The sequence below is a fragment of the Labrus mixtus genome, chromosome 16 (genome assembly GCF_963584025.1).
Source record: "Labrus mixtus chromosome 16, fLabMix1.1, whole genome shotgun sequence".
NCBI lineage: Eukaryota > Metazoa > Chordata > Actinopteri > Labriformes > Labridae > Labrus > Labrus mixtus.
This window is the reverse complement of record NC_083627.1, coordinates 12,531,991-12,549,613: the sequence shown is the minus strand read 5'-3', so window position 1 is coordinate 12,549,613 and position 17,623 is coordinate 12,531,991. Positions and strand designations below refer to the sequence as shown.

General features: G+C 41.7%; 3 protein-coding genes across 7 annotated transcripts in view; all 3 read right to left on the bottom strand.

The window, feature by feature from the left end:
• Positions 1 to 142: 142 nt before the first annotated feature.
• LOC132990797 (zinc finger protein 771-like) lies at positions 143 to 6,139 on the bottom strand. Its single transcript, XM_061059246.1, has 4 exons — positions 5,834 to 6,139; positions 5,509 to 5,604; positions 5,071 to 5,228; positions 143 to 3,795 (listed from the first exon to the last, which is right to left on the bottom strand). The coding sequence occupies exons 1-4, from the start codon at positions 6,043 to 6,045 to the stop codon at positions 2,651 to 2,653; spliced, it is 1,611 nt and encodes a 536-aa protein (XP_060915229.1). The 5' UTR covers positions 6,046 to 6,139; the 3' UTR covers positions 143 to 2,650.
• Positions 6,140 to 7,771: 1,632 nt separating this feature from the next.
• LOC132990794 (zinc finger protein OZF-like) overlaps positions 7,772 to 17,623 on the bottom strand; it is a 36,330-nt gene continuing 26,478 nt past the window's right edge. For 2 of the 5 annotated variants that reach the window (XM_061059233.1, XM_061059232.1), the window contains one exon: positions 7,772 to 9,391. In XM_061059233.1, the coding sequence (XP_060915216.1) occupies positions 7,971 to 9,391 (1,421 nt within the window). In that variant the 3' untranslated portion in view covers positions 7,772 to 7,970. Of the gene's footprint in view, positions 9,392 to 10,536; positions 10,794 to 13,110; positions 13,367 to 15,038; positions 15,152 to 17,623 lie in introns of those variants that run through there. The other 3 variants (XM_061059239.1, XM_061059234.1, XM_061059236.1) reach the window with 3 other exon arrangements.
• LOC132990805 (zinc finger protein 32-like) lies at positions 14,059 to 17,386 on the bottom strand. Its single transcript, XM_061059258.1, has 2 exons — positions 16,848 to 17,386; positions 14,059 to 15,520 (listed from the first exon to the last, which is right to left on the bottom strand). Exons 1-2 carry the CDS (start codon positions 17,038 to 17,040, stop codon positions 14,418 to 14,420), a joined length of 1,296 nt encoding a protein of 431 aa, XP_060915241.1. The 5' UTR covers positions 17,041 to 17,386; the 3' UTR covers positions 14,059 to 14,417.

The following is a 17,623-nucleotide window of genomic DNA, read 5'->3' as shown; positions in this document are numbered from 1 at the left end:
CCGCCACCTAGCGTCCTGGAGTGTTAAACAATGACACATTATGTCAATGCCTGATGTGTATAATAATTAAATGTCTTACAATTTTGCAAAGTTTAAAGGAACATTTACAAATTAGTAAGGCCAAAAGGGAACGAGAGACATGTCCTGGTAGTCAGTCGAAGGTTTATTGTAATAATACTGCATCAAATCTACAAATGAATCACATAAATAAAGATGCAAGCTTTAGTTATAATCACAGAAATCAAGAACTCTCTAGACAAACATGTAGCATCCGAGTACTGAACTGAACATAGTGAACTCATCCTCAGGTAAATCAGTTTTCAATTAATAAATCAAATGTTAAACACGAGGAGAGAACATCAAGTCATAGTGTTATCAGGAAGCAGGCAAGTCATTAGTTAGTTATCATAAATAACAAATATAACAGACGTGAACTTTACAACAAAGGAGAGAGAAAATATAATCACAGTGAGGTGAAACACCACCTTTCTGAACTATAGGCACTTTCCGAATAGCCACAGTTCAGTAGGCAGTACGTACTATTCAGTATACTGAACTATCGTGGTCATTCAGTATGCATTTTTTGGGTCCACCTCAGTATACTGAACATTTCAGTATGGATACTAACTTCCTGGTTTCATGCAGTATGGATCGGATGCGTGCTTTCAGGAAATTAATTGTATTTTACCACCCACAATGCTGTGCGAAATTAAACGTAAATCGTCACGTCACGTCCAAACAAACAAACAAGCGTGGATTAATTGAATCAATTTTTAATCTAGAGTTAAAGTCCCGACTGAAATCACTACTTTTAATTAACAACAGAAAATATAACAAATATCTGCATTATTATAAAACCTTTCCCCCTCTATTTAAATAATGATTTCACTATTTAAATGCATCTTTATTGGTTTATTTTACTGTCTTTCATTTGTTCTTTCCGTTATGTACTGTATGTTATTTAGTTATTTAATCTGTTTTTTACTTGATTTACATTGTGATATTGGTTTTTTTTTTACCTGACTGTATATGCGCATTACTCTTCTTGAATAAAGCTAAACAAAAACAAAAAAACGGGTGGATGCGGCCGGTTCGGGAAACGTAAATGACGTCACTTCCATACTGAATGAATCAGAAGTAGGAACAAATATCTGCCTACTGTGCGCGCCTACTGAATAGTAGGTACTAACAGTAAACAGCGTGGACAGCAGGTAGGCAATCTGCCTAAGATTGAGTAGGTACTTGGCAATTCGGATACAGCCCTTACATCCTGCAGGGGGCGGGGCTTCTGGGGGAGATGAGCCCAGGAGGAGGGGCCCAGTTTGAATGTTGTGTTCACAAACTACAGCTAAGATTTTTACTGACTCCCATCTTTAAGGGCGCCTTTCATGACACTTCAAGTCACTTTTAAAAAAACAACGATGAAAACAGCACGATATCATGGTCCAAGTAAAAAAAATATTCTGCAATGAAAGGCAGAAACGACACAGTAAAAAGCAGAAAAGGGCATTGTGACAATCAATAAGCCGTTTTAAAAATGTGTTTTGAGACTGGTATTAAAAGGTAGAGAGAGTCGGTGTCACGCATGGATTGTAGGAGAGAGTTAGAGAGGGGGAGCTGCAGGGCTAAAACCTCGAGACCCCATAGAGGTTAAGCCGGCAGCAGGAAGCGAAGAGGAGGAAGATCGATGTCAGAAAGGTGAGTGTGGACCTGAGCTGCAACTGTCCTTTCCAGTATTTTGGAAATAAAAGGTAAATTAGAAATGCGGGCTGTTTGGATCTGCAAGAGTACCCGAATATGTTTATAATACATCTGTAAATGAACAGTAAGGCATGTTTTTGCATGTAAAAAGGTTCTAGATGACAACCTTTGACTCAAGTGTGTCGTAGTTTGGGCCTAAACCAGGATGCAGAGTGACAAAAGGAAGGAGCAAGATCGTTCAACATACAATGAGGTCCATCATTGAAGTGAGAAACCAGTTCATCTGGAGTGGATAAAATGACTTCACTGGGGAGGTTATCATGCGTACTGGAAAGGGAAGATAAATCAATATTTTGGATATTACAGAAGGTGATGGTAAAGGTTAGTTTTGGACACTGAAGCTTATTGACGGATGAGATGCAACACAATGAAGAGTGGTAACACCAGAACGGCTGATGAGATTGTGCAACTGGCCTTTGGTGCGAGTAGGAAAGTCCAATAGTTGTTGTCGTACCAAACTGTCAAGGCCTTGTGTGTTTTAGTGTTTTCTATTTGCATATTACAATCAGCCGGCAGCATTGAGCTAGGGGAAATAGAACATAAGGGGCTTAAAAAGAGAGAAAATAAATTTTTTAAAAAGTCAATGTTGACCGTGTGTGGACGTCTTCAAACCACAATTCAAAACAGCAAATGTTTAACTTTGCATTTGTACTTTAAGGAAACATTCCTGCAGTTTCTTGAGGTTTTGTGTGTCTCTGCTGCTCTTACCAACACACTTGGGATTTTCCTTTTTTCTACGGTTATTTTTTGGACTTATTGCCTTTCTTTGATAGGACAGTGGATAGTCAGTGACGGGGAACGACATGCAGGAAAGGAGCCGCAGGTCTGACTTGAAGTCGGGCTGCCCACTTGGAGGACGATAACCTCCATCCATAGTCTGGTCTAACCGCTAGGCCATCTGCGACTCACAATTGTGATTTTTGACACTTTCAAGTTCAGTAAAAGTTCTATCACAAAAAGTGCACGTAAACGGTGTCTCCAAAGTGTGTGAAATAGAGTGTCTTTTTAGAGCCCCACTTTGAGTGAATCTTTTGCCACAAACTGAACAACTGAACGGTTTCTCTCCTGTGTGGACAACAGAGTGTCTGTTCAGATCTCCGCCATGTGTACATCTGTAACCACATATCAAACAGCTGAAAAGTTTCTCCCCTGTGTGGACAACAGAGTGTCGTTGAAGGTCTCCGCTTTGTGTGAAGCTTTTACCACAAACTGAGCAGCTAAACGGTTTCTCTCCTGTGTGGACAAAAAAGTGTCTTTTAAGACATCCACGGTCTCTGAATCCTTGACCACACACTGAACAGCTGAATGGTTTCTCTCCTGTGTGGATTCTCATGTGTGTCACCAGCTCAGTTTTCCAGTTAAAACTCCTCTGACAAACTGAGCAGCTGAAAGGTTTTTCAACTGAGTGACGTCGCATGTGTTGATGTAAATTTTTCTTACTTGGGTATCTCTTACCACAAACTGAGCAACTAAATGGTTTCTCTCCTGTGAGGATTTCTTTGTGCTGCTGCAGATGTTCCTCTTGACCAAAGCTTGTGGCACATTCAGAGGAGCTAACTGATGTATTTCCAGTATCACAGTTCACATCACTTACTGGTGTGTCTTTGTTTTGCAGAGGGTTCAAACCTTCATGAGGTTCACTGGCATCCCAATCACCACTGTCATCAGTATCAGAGGAATGTGAAGCCTCTTCATCAGAAACAGGCTGTAAATGACTGTCTGGATTAAAGTCTGTAGTTGGGTCTGATCCCTCACTCTCCTCTCCTTTAGCTTCTGCTTTTAAATATTCATCTCTGATCTGATCAGTTTGGGTTTGTTGAAACTGTGAGGACTGAGGTTTCTCCTCATCATCTTCTTCAGTCTTCACAGGGACAGGAAAGAATGTGAACTTGATGATTTCAGCCTCCTCTGGGTCTTGAAGCTGCTCTCCTTTACTGTGTGGTGGCTCTGTTTGATCCTCGTGGTTCAGACCGGAGCTCCCCTCCTGCTGCTCAGAGGGAACCTCTTCTCTTCTCACCATCAGCTGCTCGACGCCTGTGGAGAAATATAAAACATGCAACTCTCTGAAAACTGTAGCTTGCTGTCAATATTTCTTGAATGTTGGGATGTATTTAAAGGTGCACAGATAGATTGGTGGGTGACCAGAATCTACCAGTATTCAGCCTGCTGGGACCTCACCAGTGACCGGCCGGTCCTCAAAAATATAGCCAATTTTTTTCACAATCTCAGACACACGTTGATAATAAACAGATAACAGATACATAAAGAAACAGGCAGATAGGTAAGAGTCTGACTGATCATTTCTTCAGGAGTCAGGGAGAATTCAGCTGAAGAGAGTGAAGCAGTGAACGTCCCCATTTCTATAATTCGATTAATTAAAGAGCGTTTGATTTTGAAATATTTTCTTTTAGCTGTTAATGACAGTGCTTCACCCGTACAACGGTGGGGAATGAAGAGAGCCACACCCTCGCCACATTCGACCCGTGTGAAATCATTTTTCTGCCGTTGCCTCACAGTTATTAACACAGAATACAAATCGATCCTGACCTCTGACAGTGAAGGAAAGTGTCTCATCTCACTGCTCTCATCTCCAGAGTGAGAAGATCTGTAGCACTAATCCCCTATTTCCACATTCCCCGTGCACGCCGCAATCAATCCGTCAGCTGTACACACATCACAGGAGAACTACAAGATCACGCTGGAATAGAGAGAAAAACGGTCAAACATCAGGTTGTTTTGTTTTTCTGAAGTTCCTTGGTTGATCGTTCGGTGCCTGTTTTGACGTGATGTCGATGAAGTGATGGAAAATACGATCAGCAGTCTGTATGTTTTGTTTTTATTTTGAAATTGACCGGATGCCCTGTGCGTTTCCCTTTTCGGACTTCCTGTCTGGTTTGTTCTATTGACACATGCTTGCAGCGTACTCCGTCAAAAAAATAGACTCGCAGCGGAGCAGAGCGTAGTAGAGCTGGTGGCACGCGCCACAGACGAACCGCTTAAAGATCTTTAAAATTGTGTGGTTTCATGGTGCAGTATCATTTTTAACTGCTTCCTTTGTGAAAGCTGCTTGTCAGCACTGCAACTGACAGTGTGTTTGGTGAATATCGATAGTGGTATATTTTTTGTAAAGATGGGTTGAGGGGCTTGAAAATATTTTGATCTGCCAGAGGAAGAGGCCTGATAGTCAAAGTTTGAGAACCACTGCGATGTAGCCAAACACCAGATGCAAATTTCAACAGCACGTAGAGGACGGTTTGTGGTTTCTTAAAAGTTCACAGTGAGGTTTAATCAATGATCAACTGTACAAACCTGCTCTGTGTAACCGGACTTCAGAGTTGAAAGCAGCGTCCAGTAGTTTCTGTTGACGCTCGTTCTCTTCTTTCAAATGACGAAGTTCCTCCTCGTACTCTGCCGTCTTTTTCAGCAGCTCCAACGTGTGTTCGGGGGCGACTGAGAGGTCGCCATCACTGTGAAGATAACCGAATTACAGAATGTTGTCAGCATCTGTTTACAGGTGGTCAAGTTTAAATCCTCGGGGAGACGTTCTGGGGAGGATTGTTAAACAGAATCCTCGCCTTTGTCCCCAGAAACACACACTGATATTTACCCACAGTGTGCAGATAAATGCAGAACAGCACCGCATATTAAATGTGCAGCTATAGCATTTTATTTCTCTGATGTAGGCTCTCTGTGTCAAAGAGCATCTTCATGTAACCTGTGTTCATATCAGCTTTAAGTTACACTCACTGGTCAGAGAGAGACTCTGCAGGAACAGCTGACCCAGCGGGGGGAGGAGGTCTCAACAATCCGGGTTTCCACGGAGTCGATGTTTGCTTCTCATAACTAAAAAAAACAAACAAAAAACAGTCACCACAGCTTCATGACGTCACGTTTACAGTCAATATGCAAATGTAAACACACAGACGCTCAGAGACACGCTCAAAGGTCGCTAATGTAATAGCCTACACAGCCAGAGGAGCTAACGTTAGCATTTGGCTAATGTGGCTTCATAAACATCTACATATTTGATGTAGACAAACAACCCCTCCCCCCCAACAAAACAAAAACTCACCTGTCCAACAGAAAGAGAGCAACCATGGAATCACTTCGCAGGCCCTTGAGCTCCCTCAGTTGTCTCCATCGTTGAAAAGCTGTACCGATGTTGACTCTGTTTTGTCCACTGCTTTTTGTTGCAGCCTTCTCGGCTTCAGTCTTTCTTTTCTCGCTGTTTTTAGCAGGACGAGCCGTCACCAGCAACCGCGGCAGGTGTTCATTATCCGCCATCCTCCGGTAAACCTGGGCTGACCCTCAAACTACACAGTCACACAGGTTTTTCCCCGGCGCACCGTGTCGTGTAGAATTAGCATGTTAGCATGACGACGTAGAACCCCTTCCGGTTTCTTCTTCTTTTAGTTTAATGGCGGGTGGCAACTAGTATTTAAGGCGCAGTACCGCCACCTACTATGCTGGAGCGTGGGCCAGAGTACCTTTTACTATTAGGAGGGGGAAACAATAATAAGGATAATTATAAGTAGTTATAAGCCCAGTTTCTTAAAAAAAAAAAAAAAAAAAAAAAAAAGCAAGGCTCCCTTCCTCAAAATTTAATAGATTTTTAAGACTCATTATTTCAACCCCACATTTCCTCAGTTCCTCCTTTAGCTTTTCTCTCTGTGTTTTATATGTCTGGCGATGCAAAATAACATTTTCTACTGTTTCCTGCGATCGTCTACTGTAATTATTAATGCACAAAGCCTGAGACCCGTCTGTTCCTGCAGGGGGCGCTGGAGTCCCCTCGATGGCGGTCTCCAGGCTGGAAATGCTGTCTCCTACCTGAGAGCTGGAGCTGAGGCGGGTTTTAAGCCTCCTGACAAACCGTTACACCGCGCCCACCTGTCAGTCAGGTCAGCTACACGCCTTATTGTGTTAAACTCTTATCCTTCATCAAATCAAAACAGATGAGTCCCCGTCCCCCCCCCCCCCGTACAGTGTGTGCCGATGTGTGTGTATGTGACTTCCTGTGCTTCTGCAGCCAGTCTCTAGTGGACACTCCAGGAACTGCAGGATTTAGTACTTCAGCATCGGCTTCATTTTTCAATTCCAGAAGTTGCCGCTTGAGTCAAACAGACCTGATTGATATTTTCCTATTTGATTTATTGATAAGTGCACTGTTTTATTTAACCCTCTGTGTCCTGTTGTTGGTCTCTTTATGATTGTTTGTTTCTTCCTGTTGTTTTCATTCCTCCGACTTTTTGTTGAATTTGAGCTGGTGACTGCTCGTGTGTTATTCTCATCCCAATCTTTTGCCAGGCGGACATGATTTTCTTTGGGACTACCTGCATACGCTTCAGCTGTACTGAAAGTTTCCATCCCTGATTGAATCTCCTTTTAGGGCATGTTTAGATAGATACTATTCATTCCTCTCTATTGAGCAGGTACCCACATGAACCCTGACAACGGTTTGTGATTTCTGTAATCTAAAGAGTGATTCATGTATATCATGAAGTAAACTGTGCTTTGTGATGACACAGACACTGATGATACCAATGAAGATAATGAATCTGAACACATTATAACTTTTTCTAATGTATTAGTCTCTGTCCAGTGCAACTCCTTTCTGATTGCAAACATTTCAACTGTGTATACTGCTACATGATCTGGAGTTATTTCCTTGTAGCTTACGTGACAAAATAAAATCCAGTTTTTCGTTTCTTAGAATCTTTTGAACCATCTGTATTAATAGGGGTAAAGGGTTTATGTGTATTTTCCAGTCTCTTGTGTCCTTTAATTTCAATTTGCCTTTTTCACACTGCATTTTGTTTTGAATATGAAAATCTAAATTTACAGTGGGAAATAACCACTGGTGTCACCGGGTAAGGTACTGCTTTAAACTATTGGCAGTGTTTGGAAATCTTGCACCATGCACTGATTCAAAAACAACCCATGTTAGAAGCTAACAGAGAAAGAAGAAACAGCAAAAACATAAAAACATGGGAAAGGCAGACAGACATGATTGGTTAGTCAACTCAAGCTTTATTGTTATATAAAAAGTACTACATTAAATCTACAAATTAATCATGGAATAAAGATAACTTCAGGAATAATTACAGAAATCAACATCTCTACTCACAATCACAATTGAAGACAGCAAATGTTGTATGCGCAATTCAAAGGTTACATTTAATGAGTATCTTAAGGGTATTTCTGTTACTCTATCCAACACACTTATGTTTTTTGACATGGTCATGCCGGGTGAATTTTCTTTCACAAACAGAGCAACTAAACGGTTTCTCCCCTGTGTGGATAACAGAGTGTCGTCTCAGATTTCCCTGTTGAACAAATCTTTTACCACAAACTGAACACCCGAACGGTTTCTCCTCTGTGTGGATAGTTGAATGCTTTTTCAGACTTCCGTGTTTAGCAAATCTTTTTCCACACACTGAACAGCTAAACGGTGTCTCTCCAGTGTGGTCAAAATAGTGTAGTCTCAATTGTTCACGTAGAAAAAAAGGTTTACCACAAACCGAACAACTGAATGGTTTCTCTCTTGTGTGGACAACAGAGTGATATTTTAGAGCTCCACTTTCTGTGAATCCTTTACCACAAACTGAACAACTAAACCGTTTCTCCTCTGTGTGGACAAAAGAGTGTTGTCTCAATAGTGCATGTCGAGAAAAACATTTACCACAAACTGAACAACTGAAGGGTTTCTCTCCTGTGTGGACAACAGAGTGTCTTTTAAAGTCTCCACTTCGTACAAATCTCTTACCACAAACTAAACAGCCAAAGGGTTTCTCCTCTGTGTGAACAAGAGAGTGTGTCCTCAGACAGCCCTGTCGAGAAAACGTTTTACCACAAACTGAACAACTGAATGGTTTCTCTCCAGTGTGAATTCTCATGTGCGTCATCATCTCTCCTCTCCAGATAAAACTCCTCTTACAAACTGAGCAGCTAAAAGGTTTCTCTACGGAATGACGTAGCATGTGTTGATGTAAATTGATTTTCTTTGTGTATGTTTTACCACAAACTGAGCAACTAAATGGTTTCTCTCCTGTATGGATTTCTTTGTTTTTCTGCAGTTGTTCCTTTCGTCCAAAGCTTGTACCACATTCAGAAAAGCTAACTGATGTACTTCCAGTATTACAGTTCATATCACTTACAGGTAAGTCTTTGTTTTGCAGAGGGTTCAAACCTTCCTGAGGTTCTTCTCTCTCCTCCCAATCACCACTATCATCAGTATCAGATCCAGAAAAGTGTGAAGTCTTGTCAGGAGAAACTGGCTGCAAATGATAGTCTGGATTAAAGTCTCTGTCTGGTTCTGATCCTCCACAGTCCTCTCCATCAGTTTCTGTCTTCAAATGCTCTATGTCTCTGCTTTCTTCAGTTTGGTTTTCAAGAAGCTGTAGGGACTGAGGTTTCTCTCCATCATCTTCTTCAGTTTTTACAGGGACAGGAAAGAAAGTGACCATGCTGATATCAGCCTCCTCTGGTCCTTGAAGCTGCTCTCCCTCCTGACTGCTCCAGAGTTCCTCCTGTTCCTCTTTAATGTGTGGTGGCTCTCGTGGGTCCTCATTGCTCCTCTCCTGCTGTTCAGAGGGAACCTCTTCTTTTTTCACCATCAGCATCTTGAAGTCTGTGGAGAAAAGGGAAACATGCAATTCTCTGAAAACTGTAGTTTCCTGTATTTTACATTATGTAAATGTTTGAAGCCCTTCAAGGTAAATAAAGCTTATTTTGAGATGTGCATTTCAGAATTTATAAAAGAGACTTTGATGTTGAACCATCACTGTGTTCCCATTTGTTTTGAGTGATCATTGTTGCAGATATTAGACCTTTTTGTTAAAGAGGACGATGATGATGTGTGAATAATCATGTCCAAGGTTGGACCTGTTCATTGGGTAAATGTTTTACCACGATCTAAGAGCAACAGCCTCGCTTACTTCACCACCAGAGAGGTGACAAGCCACACGTGCTAACATTAATAGGTGTGCCATTACCTGATCACACTTTTATGCAATTACAGAATTTACAGTGTTGAATGCCATGCAATTAACAAAAAGATGTTGTTATTTGTGGCAGAAAACGGACAGAAGACATTTAAACTTTTAAACTTTAGCCTGAGTTGCATATATCATATATCAAACTGTATTGTGGGCTCGTGTTTTTTTGTATGGGTGGCATATCTATGTATATATGTGTTGTGTTGTGTGTTTGTATGTATGCTGGCTGCTGGAACACCTACATTTCCATGCTGGGATGAATAAAGTATATCTTATCTTATCTTAATTTCCCAACAAAATATTGGCTCGGGAAAATGCTGAGTAGCTGGAATCTTTGGAAAACAACTAGCCACAGCGGCTTGTGAGGATATAAAGTGAATGTAAAACCCCGGTGATCAGTAAAAAAAAAAGTTTCAAGGAGAATTGACAGTGTTTGGTCCATGATCAATGCTAACTCTGTTGTCTGTTAACTCTCTGAGCTAACCAGCTATCCCGGGACATCCTGCTAACTGTTAAATACAGCTACCTCCACTTACACCTAAAACTTTCCCCACTGACTTCCAGCATGATGTGATCTTCATCAGACATATAATTATCATTTTTATCATTTAATCAGCCACTAAAGAGTCTCGAAGTCTAGTAAACTCAGTGATGTCGTTAGCAGGAGCTAGTGAGGTTTGCTAACAAAGGCTCAGCCACCTTCGCACCTTGATCGCAAACAGCTAAAGGTGCATAGCGCCACCCACTGTACACGAGTGTGTATTATCATGTCACCTACCTTCCCTTGACTTTAAATTCTGCCTGTCACCCTTGTGTAATGTAAAAAACAAAACAAAAAAGCGCCTTCCTGACAGCTCTTATCCCATCTCCTTCTCCCTCTGTGCCCAGTATTCCTCTCATAGTCCATTCACGCCATTCAAGTCCTAAGGTGCTTATCGCCACCTACTGGACAGGAGTGTGTAACTTCAGGGCTACATGTACTTCAGGTTACACTCTAAAAGTTGATCATTAATAATAATAACCCCAGCAACCCCATCCCACCCAACCAATAAAATAAATAAATCTTACAATGTATCAATCTATGTAATCTAATGTCCTTTGTATAGCCTCTGTATGAAATGTGCTGCACAAATAACCTTACCTTTCATTGCTAATTTATTAATACATTTACATTCAGGATAAATAGGTAGACACTTCATTTAATTCTTTAAAAAACATAATTCATCCCGAGGGAAATTGAAGCATCCAGTAGCAGCTTATAAGATCTAACAACACCTGCTGAAAATCACCTGACAAAACGGACTTTCAGGAGTTCCTTTCTTACCCCGTCGGACATTCTTTGACACACGGCTAGCTAAGCGTAAGTTACCACGATAACTCAGCGAGGATTCATATTGGCTACGGTGATGGGACGAAACTCCCACTTAAAATGAGCCAGACTTATCGAAATAAGCGAGGATCCTGCTTAATCCTGCTTCATGGAATGACACCGACACCTCTCCAGGGACCACACCAACATACACATTTTGGTCTCACTGAGACTTGAACCGGCGAACCCGCTAATGACAACTGTTACTGCATAAATGTGTTTATAATAAAACGTTCAAAACCAACTGAGAGATCGGTTGGCCTCGAGGATAGCCCACCAACTCAGATTAAATTATGTTATTAGAAAACAGTCACACACGTGGGATTTCTTCAGATGTATTTTATTTAGCTTTTTGCCTTCATTTCATGGGACAGTGGATAGAGTCAGAAATTGGGAGAGAAGAAAGGCAACGGAGCCGCAGGTCTGACTTGAGCCCGGGCCCCTTGGAGGACTAAAGGCCCTGACACACCAAGGAGATCGGCAGACATTGGTGCTAGTTGAACCGCCGGCAGTCGAGCGTCGCTCTAGTTTTCTAGATTTGACAGGTCGAGCGTCGCTCTAGTTTTCTAGATTTGACATGTCAAATCAGCGTGGGTCGGCGTCTGCGCGGCCACAGTCGGCCTTTGTCACCATTAGTTCTTTGCCGTCTGCTTGGTGCGTCCGGGCCTTCGAACCTCTGTACAAGGGGCACGACCTAACTGCTAGGCCTTGTGCGACCCACACTTGTGAGTTTTGACCCTGTGAAGTCGTGTAAATCTCTTATCGCAAAAACTGCAACTAAACGGTTTCTCCCTAGAGTGGACTGAAGAGTGTCTTTTAAGGTTGCAACTTTGTGTGAATCTCTTACCACAAACTTCACAACTAAACAGTTTCTCCCCTGTGTGGACAGCAGAGTGTCGTTTAAGGTCTCCATTATGTGTGAATCTCTTACCACAAACTTCACAAATAAACAGTTTCTCCCCTGTGTGGACAACAGAGTGTCGATTAAGGTCTCCATTCTGTGTGAATCTCTTACCGCAAACTGAACAGCTTAATGGTTTCTCTCCCGTGTGGACAAAAGAGTGTCTCTGAATCTTTTACCACAAACTGAGCAACCAAATCGTTTCCCTCTAGTGTGGATTCTTTCATGTTTTCGCAGTTGTTTCTTTTGCCCGAAGCTTGTTGAACTTTCAGATGCACTTCCAGTATCACAGTTCACATCACTTACAGGTGCGTCTTCGTTTGGCAGAGGGTTTAAACCTTCCCGAGGTTCACTGGCCTCCCAATCACAGTTACAGTCATCAGTCACGGTCTCAGAGGAGTGTGAAGTCTCTTCATCAGAAACAGGCTGCAAATGACTGTCTATATTAAAGTCTGTAGTTGGGTCTGATCCTTCACAGTCCTCTCCTTTAGCTTCTGTTTTTGAATATTCATCTCTGATCTGATCAGTTAGTGTTGGTTGAAGCTGTGGGGACTGAGGTTTCTCTCCATCATCTTCTTCAGTTTTTACAGGGACAGGATAGAAAGTGATTTGGATGATATCAGCCTCCTCTGGTCCTTGAAGCTGCTCTCCCTCCTGACTGCTCCAGAGTTCCTCCTGGTCCTCTTTGATCTGTGGTGGTTCTGGTGAGTCCTCCTGGTTCAGACTGGAGCCCCTCTCTTGCTGCTCAAGGGGAACCTCTTCTTTTCTCACCATCAGCAGCTGGATGTCTGTGGAGAATCAAATAATTGAGCTATTTCATTTATATACTAATCTCATGTGTGTTTAATGAAAACTAAACAAAAAGGGACGCATTCAACTCAAGTCAACAGTTATCAGTGTCACAAGTTAAATCAAAACACCAGATACATTGTATGTTTGTATGGTTTTTTTTTTTAACTTATATACTCATCTCATATGCGTTTAGTGAAAAACTAAACAAAGAGGGAACACCTTGATCGCAAACAGCTAAAGGTGCATAGCGCCACCCACTGTACATGAGTGTGTATTATCATGTCACCTACCTTCCCTTGACTTTAAATTCTGCCTGTCACCCTTGTGTAATGTAAAAAAAAAAAAAAAAAGCGCCTTCCTGACAGCTCTTATCCCATCTCCTTCTCCCTCTGTGCCCAGTATTCCTCTCATAGTCCATTCACGCCATTCAAGTCCTAAGGTGCTTATCGCCACCTACTGGACAGGAGTGTGTAACTTCAGGGCTACATGTACTTCAGGTTACACTCTAAAAGTTGATCATTAATAATAATAACCCCAGCAACCCCATCCCACCCAACCAATAAAATAAATAAATCTTACAATGTATCAATCTATGTAATCTAATGTACTTTGTATAGCCTCTGTATGAAATGTGCTGCACAAATAACCTTACCTTTCATTGCTAATTTATTAATACATTTACATTCAGGATAAATAGGTAGACACTTCATTTAATTCTTTAAAAAACGTAATTCACCCCGAGGGAAATTGAAGCATCCAGTAGCAGCTTATAAGATCTAACAACACCTGCTGAAAATCACCTGACAAAACGGACTTTCAGGAGTTCCTTTCTTACCCCGTCGGACATTCTTTGACACACGGCTAACTAAGCGTAAGTTACCACGATAACTCAGCGAGGATTCATATTGGCTACGGTGATGGGACGAAACTCCCACTTAAAATGAGCCAGACTTATCGAAATAAGCGAGGATCCTGCTTAATCCTGCTTCATGGAATGACACCGACACCTCTCCAGCGACCACACCAACATACACATTTTGGTCTCACTGAGACTTGAACCGGCGAACCCTCTAATGACAACTGTTACTGCATAGATGTGTTTATAATAAAACGTTCAAAACCAACTGAGAGATCGGTTGGCCTCGAGGATAGCCCACCAACTCAGAATAAATTATGTTATTAGAAAACAGTCACACACGTGGATTTCAGATGTATTTTATTGAGCTTTTTGCCTTCATTTCATGGGACAGTGGATAGAGTCAGAAAATGGGAGAGAAGAAAGGCAACGGAGCCGCAGGTCTGACTTGAGCCCGGGCCCCTTGGAGGACTAAAGGCCCTGACACACCAAGGAGATCGGCAGACATTGGTGCTAGTTGAACCGCTGGCGGTCGAGCGTCGCTCTAGTTTTTGGCGGTGTGTCCGGCTCCATCGCTACCCGTCGGCTCCCGTCTGACTTTTTACAGCCGATTTGACATGTCAAATCAGCGTGGGTCGGCGTCTGCGCGGCCACAGTCGGCCTTCATCACCATTAGTTCTTTGCCGTCTGCTTGGTGCGTCCGGGCCTTCGAACCTCTGTACAAGGGGCACGACCTAACTGCTAGGCCTTGTGCGACCCACACTTGTGAGTTTTGACCCTGTGAAGTCGTGTAAATCTCTTATCGCAAAAACTGCAACTAAACGGTTTCTCCCCAGAGTGGACTGAAGAGTGTCTTTTAAGGTCGCAACTTTGTGTGAATCTCTTACCACAAACTTCACAACTAAACAGTTTCTCCCCTGTGTGGACAGCAGAGTGTCGTTTAAGGTCTCCATTATGTGTGAATCTCTTACCACAAACTTCACAAATAAACAGTTTCTCCCCTGTGTGGACAGCAGAGTGTTGTTTAAGGGTTCCGCTTTGTGTGAATCTCTTCTCACAAAGTTTACAACTAAACGGTTTCTCCCCTGTGTGGACAACAGAGTGTCGATTAAGGTCTCCACTATGTGAGAATCTCTTACCACAAACTGAACAGCTTAATGGTTTCTCTCCCGTGTGGACAAAAGAGTGTCTTTGTAGATCTACATTGCCGCTGAATCTTTTACCACAAACTGAGCAACCAAATCGTTTCCCTCTAGTGTGGATTCTATCATGTTTTCGCAGTTGTTTCTTTTGTCCAAAGCTTGTAGCACATTCAGACGAGCTAACTGATGTATTTCCAGTATTACATTTCATATCATTTACAGGTACGTCTTTGTTTTGCAGAGGGTTTAAACCTTCCTGAGGTTCATCACTCTCCTCCCAATCACCACTATCATCAGTATCAGATCCAGTAAGGAGTGAAGTGTTTTCAGGAGAAACTGGCTGTAAATGACTGTCTGGATTAAAGTCTCTGTCTGGTTCTGATCCTCCACAGTCCTCTCCATCAGTTTCTGTCTTCAAATGCTCTATGTCTCTGCTTTCTTCAGTTTGGTTTTCAAGAAGCTGTAGGGACTGAGGTTTCTCTCCATCATCTTCTTCAGTTTTTACAGGGACAGGAAAGAAAGTGACCATGCTGATATCAGCCTCCTCTGGTCCTTGAAGCTGCTCTCTCTCCTGACTGCTCCAGAGTTCCTCCTGTTCCTCTTTAATGTGTGGTGGTTCTGGTGAGTCCTCATGGTTCAGACTGGAGCCCCTCTCCTGCTCAAGGGGAACCTCTTCTTTTCTCACCATCAGCAGCTGGATGTCTGTGGAGAATCAAATAATTGAGCTATTTCATTTATATACTAATCTCATGTGTGTTTAATGAAAACTAAACAAAAAGGGACGCATTCAACTCAAGTCAACAGTTATCAGTGTCACAAGTTAAATCAAAACACCAGATACATTGTATGTTTGTCTTTTAAAGTGGGAAAATAAACAATACCACACGAGAAGGAGAGTGGTTATTGAATATCAGCACTGCTGTGATAATGTCAAACATAATCCCTGTAGTAGTAAAAAGAAAAAATCAACAACACTGTAATATTTTTTATAGGGCTGGGAAACGATTAAAATTTTTAATCTGTTTGTTAATCGCATGAGTTCCTGTGATTAATCACGATTAATCGCATTGTTATACGCAAAATCCAATAATGAATTCAAAAGTAGTGTATAGCGCACTTTTATTGTAAATGTACTTCTCAACTTAAACAATGTAATCAAAGCAAATAAATACAAAACTAAAGCGTATTGCCACTGCAAGGGCATAATGTCATTCTGTTTGTTATATAAAAAAAAAACTGCCCAGAAACGTTTTAGGCTAAGAGGTATAATGAAAATGTCGGGAAGCCATTTTTAAAGTGGGGGAGAGTGTGACAGGTCAATTGACAACATCGATGTTTATTGTTTGGTTATCGGGGACCCCACAAACACATTTTGTTGTACTTGTCATTTTGAAATTCTTTAGTTTATAATCTTTTTGAATTCATCTTCAAAGTTGCTAATGTTAATGTATTTTTCTGAACTGCAACATTATTCAAGCAGTTGATGTTGACATGTTATTAATTAAATGCGCTGCATAATCTGCACCACTAGGTGGAGTCTGTGCGTGAGAAACAGTGACATGCAGGAGTTCAGAGAAGAAGAGTGTTGTTGTTGTGATGCTCCGGAGTTAGCAAGAAAGCTGTAGTTATTATTCAGCAGCCGAAGAGACTCGTAGGCAGAGTGAATGAAGGTACTGGGTCTTTGTTAAACGCTTAAATAAAGTGAAGACAAGTGAAACGACCTTTCAGCGTCCGCCTGAGTTTCTGGCTGCAACATATTTTGGAGTACTTATCAAGTACTCCGGTGATAAGAAAATTCAACTTCGCAGTTTCCTCTTTCCTGTGAGCGCCGCAGCAGTAAGCAACATACTCACGATGGAATTTTACAAAATAAAAGCCAGTGAGCAACAGACTTTTACAATAAGAAAATAAATAATAAAAACTGCGTTAATGCGAGATAAAATAATTGTCGGCGATAATTAATTAATTAGTTAACGCGAAAATAACGCGTTAACTTTCCCAGCCCTAGTAAAAAGTTAACTGCACTAACCTGATCCCTGTAAGCGGACTTCAGGGTTAAAAACAGCATCCAGCAGTTTGTGTTGTCGCTCATTTTCCTCTTTTGATCGACGAAGTTGCTCCTCATATTCTGCTATCGTTCTTTCAAACAGATCAAATATCTCTTCAGCAGCATCAGTCAGTCGCTGGTTTACAAAAGCTCTCATCATATGAACTTTAGACATCTTCACAAGATCTCTCAGCAGATTTTCTTTCACACACAGTCCGGTAACACGTGTTATGTCTCGCTAAAGCTAACTGCGTTAGCTTCGTAGGACCCCGGGACTCAATTCAAAAGTTAAACCATTTAAAACGCACGTAACAGCGGAGAGACTTCCAAGTCAGGATGAACACTGTATGCTCAAGTTCATAAATTAAACCAAACGAACAGGCTTTTTTAAATCGATCTTGATTTGACAGGAAAGAAGCGAGAAAGAAAGAAAGAAACGTGTTAGCATCGCGTGCTGCCACTGTTTCCGGTTTGTTTTCCCTTTATCCCCCTTGCCGCCGATCGCAGAATGGAGCTGGGTCGGATATCAGATGGGCATGGTCTGACGTGAACGGATGTTGCCATAAACAGCACCATCTGCTGGATGCGCGCCAGAACTACAACTATACCTATAAATAATAATAATGTATATTTTATTAATCCTGCGAGGGGAAATTCAGTTTTACATTCTGTTATATTGAACATGCTACACACACACACATAGGCTGAAATACACACATGCACAAACAGGGTCCTTTGGACATTCATTAATGGAGAGA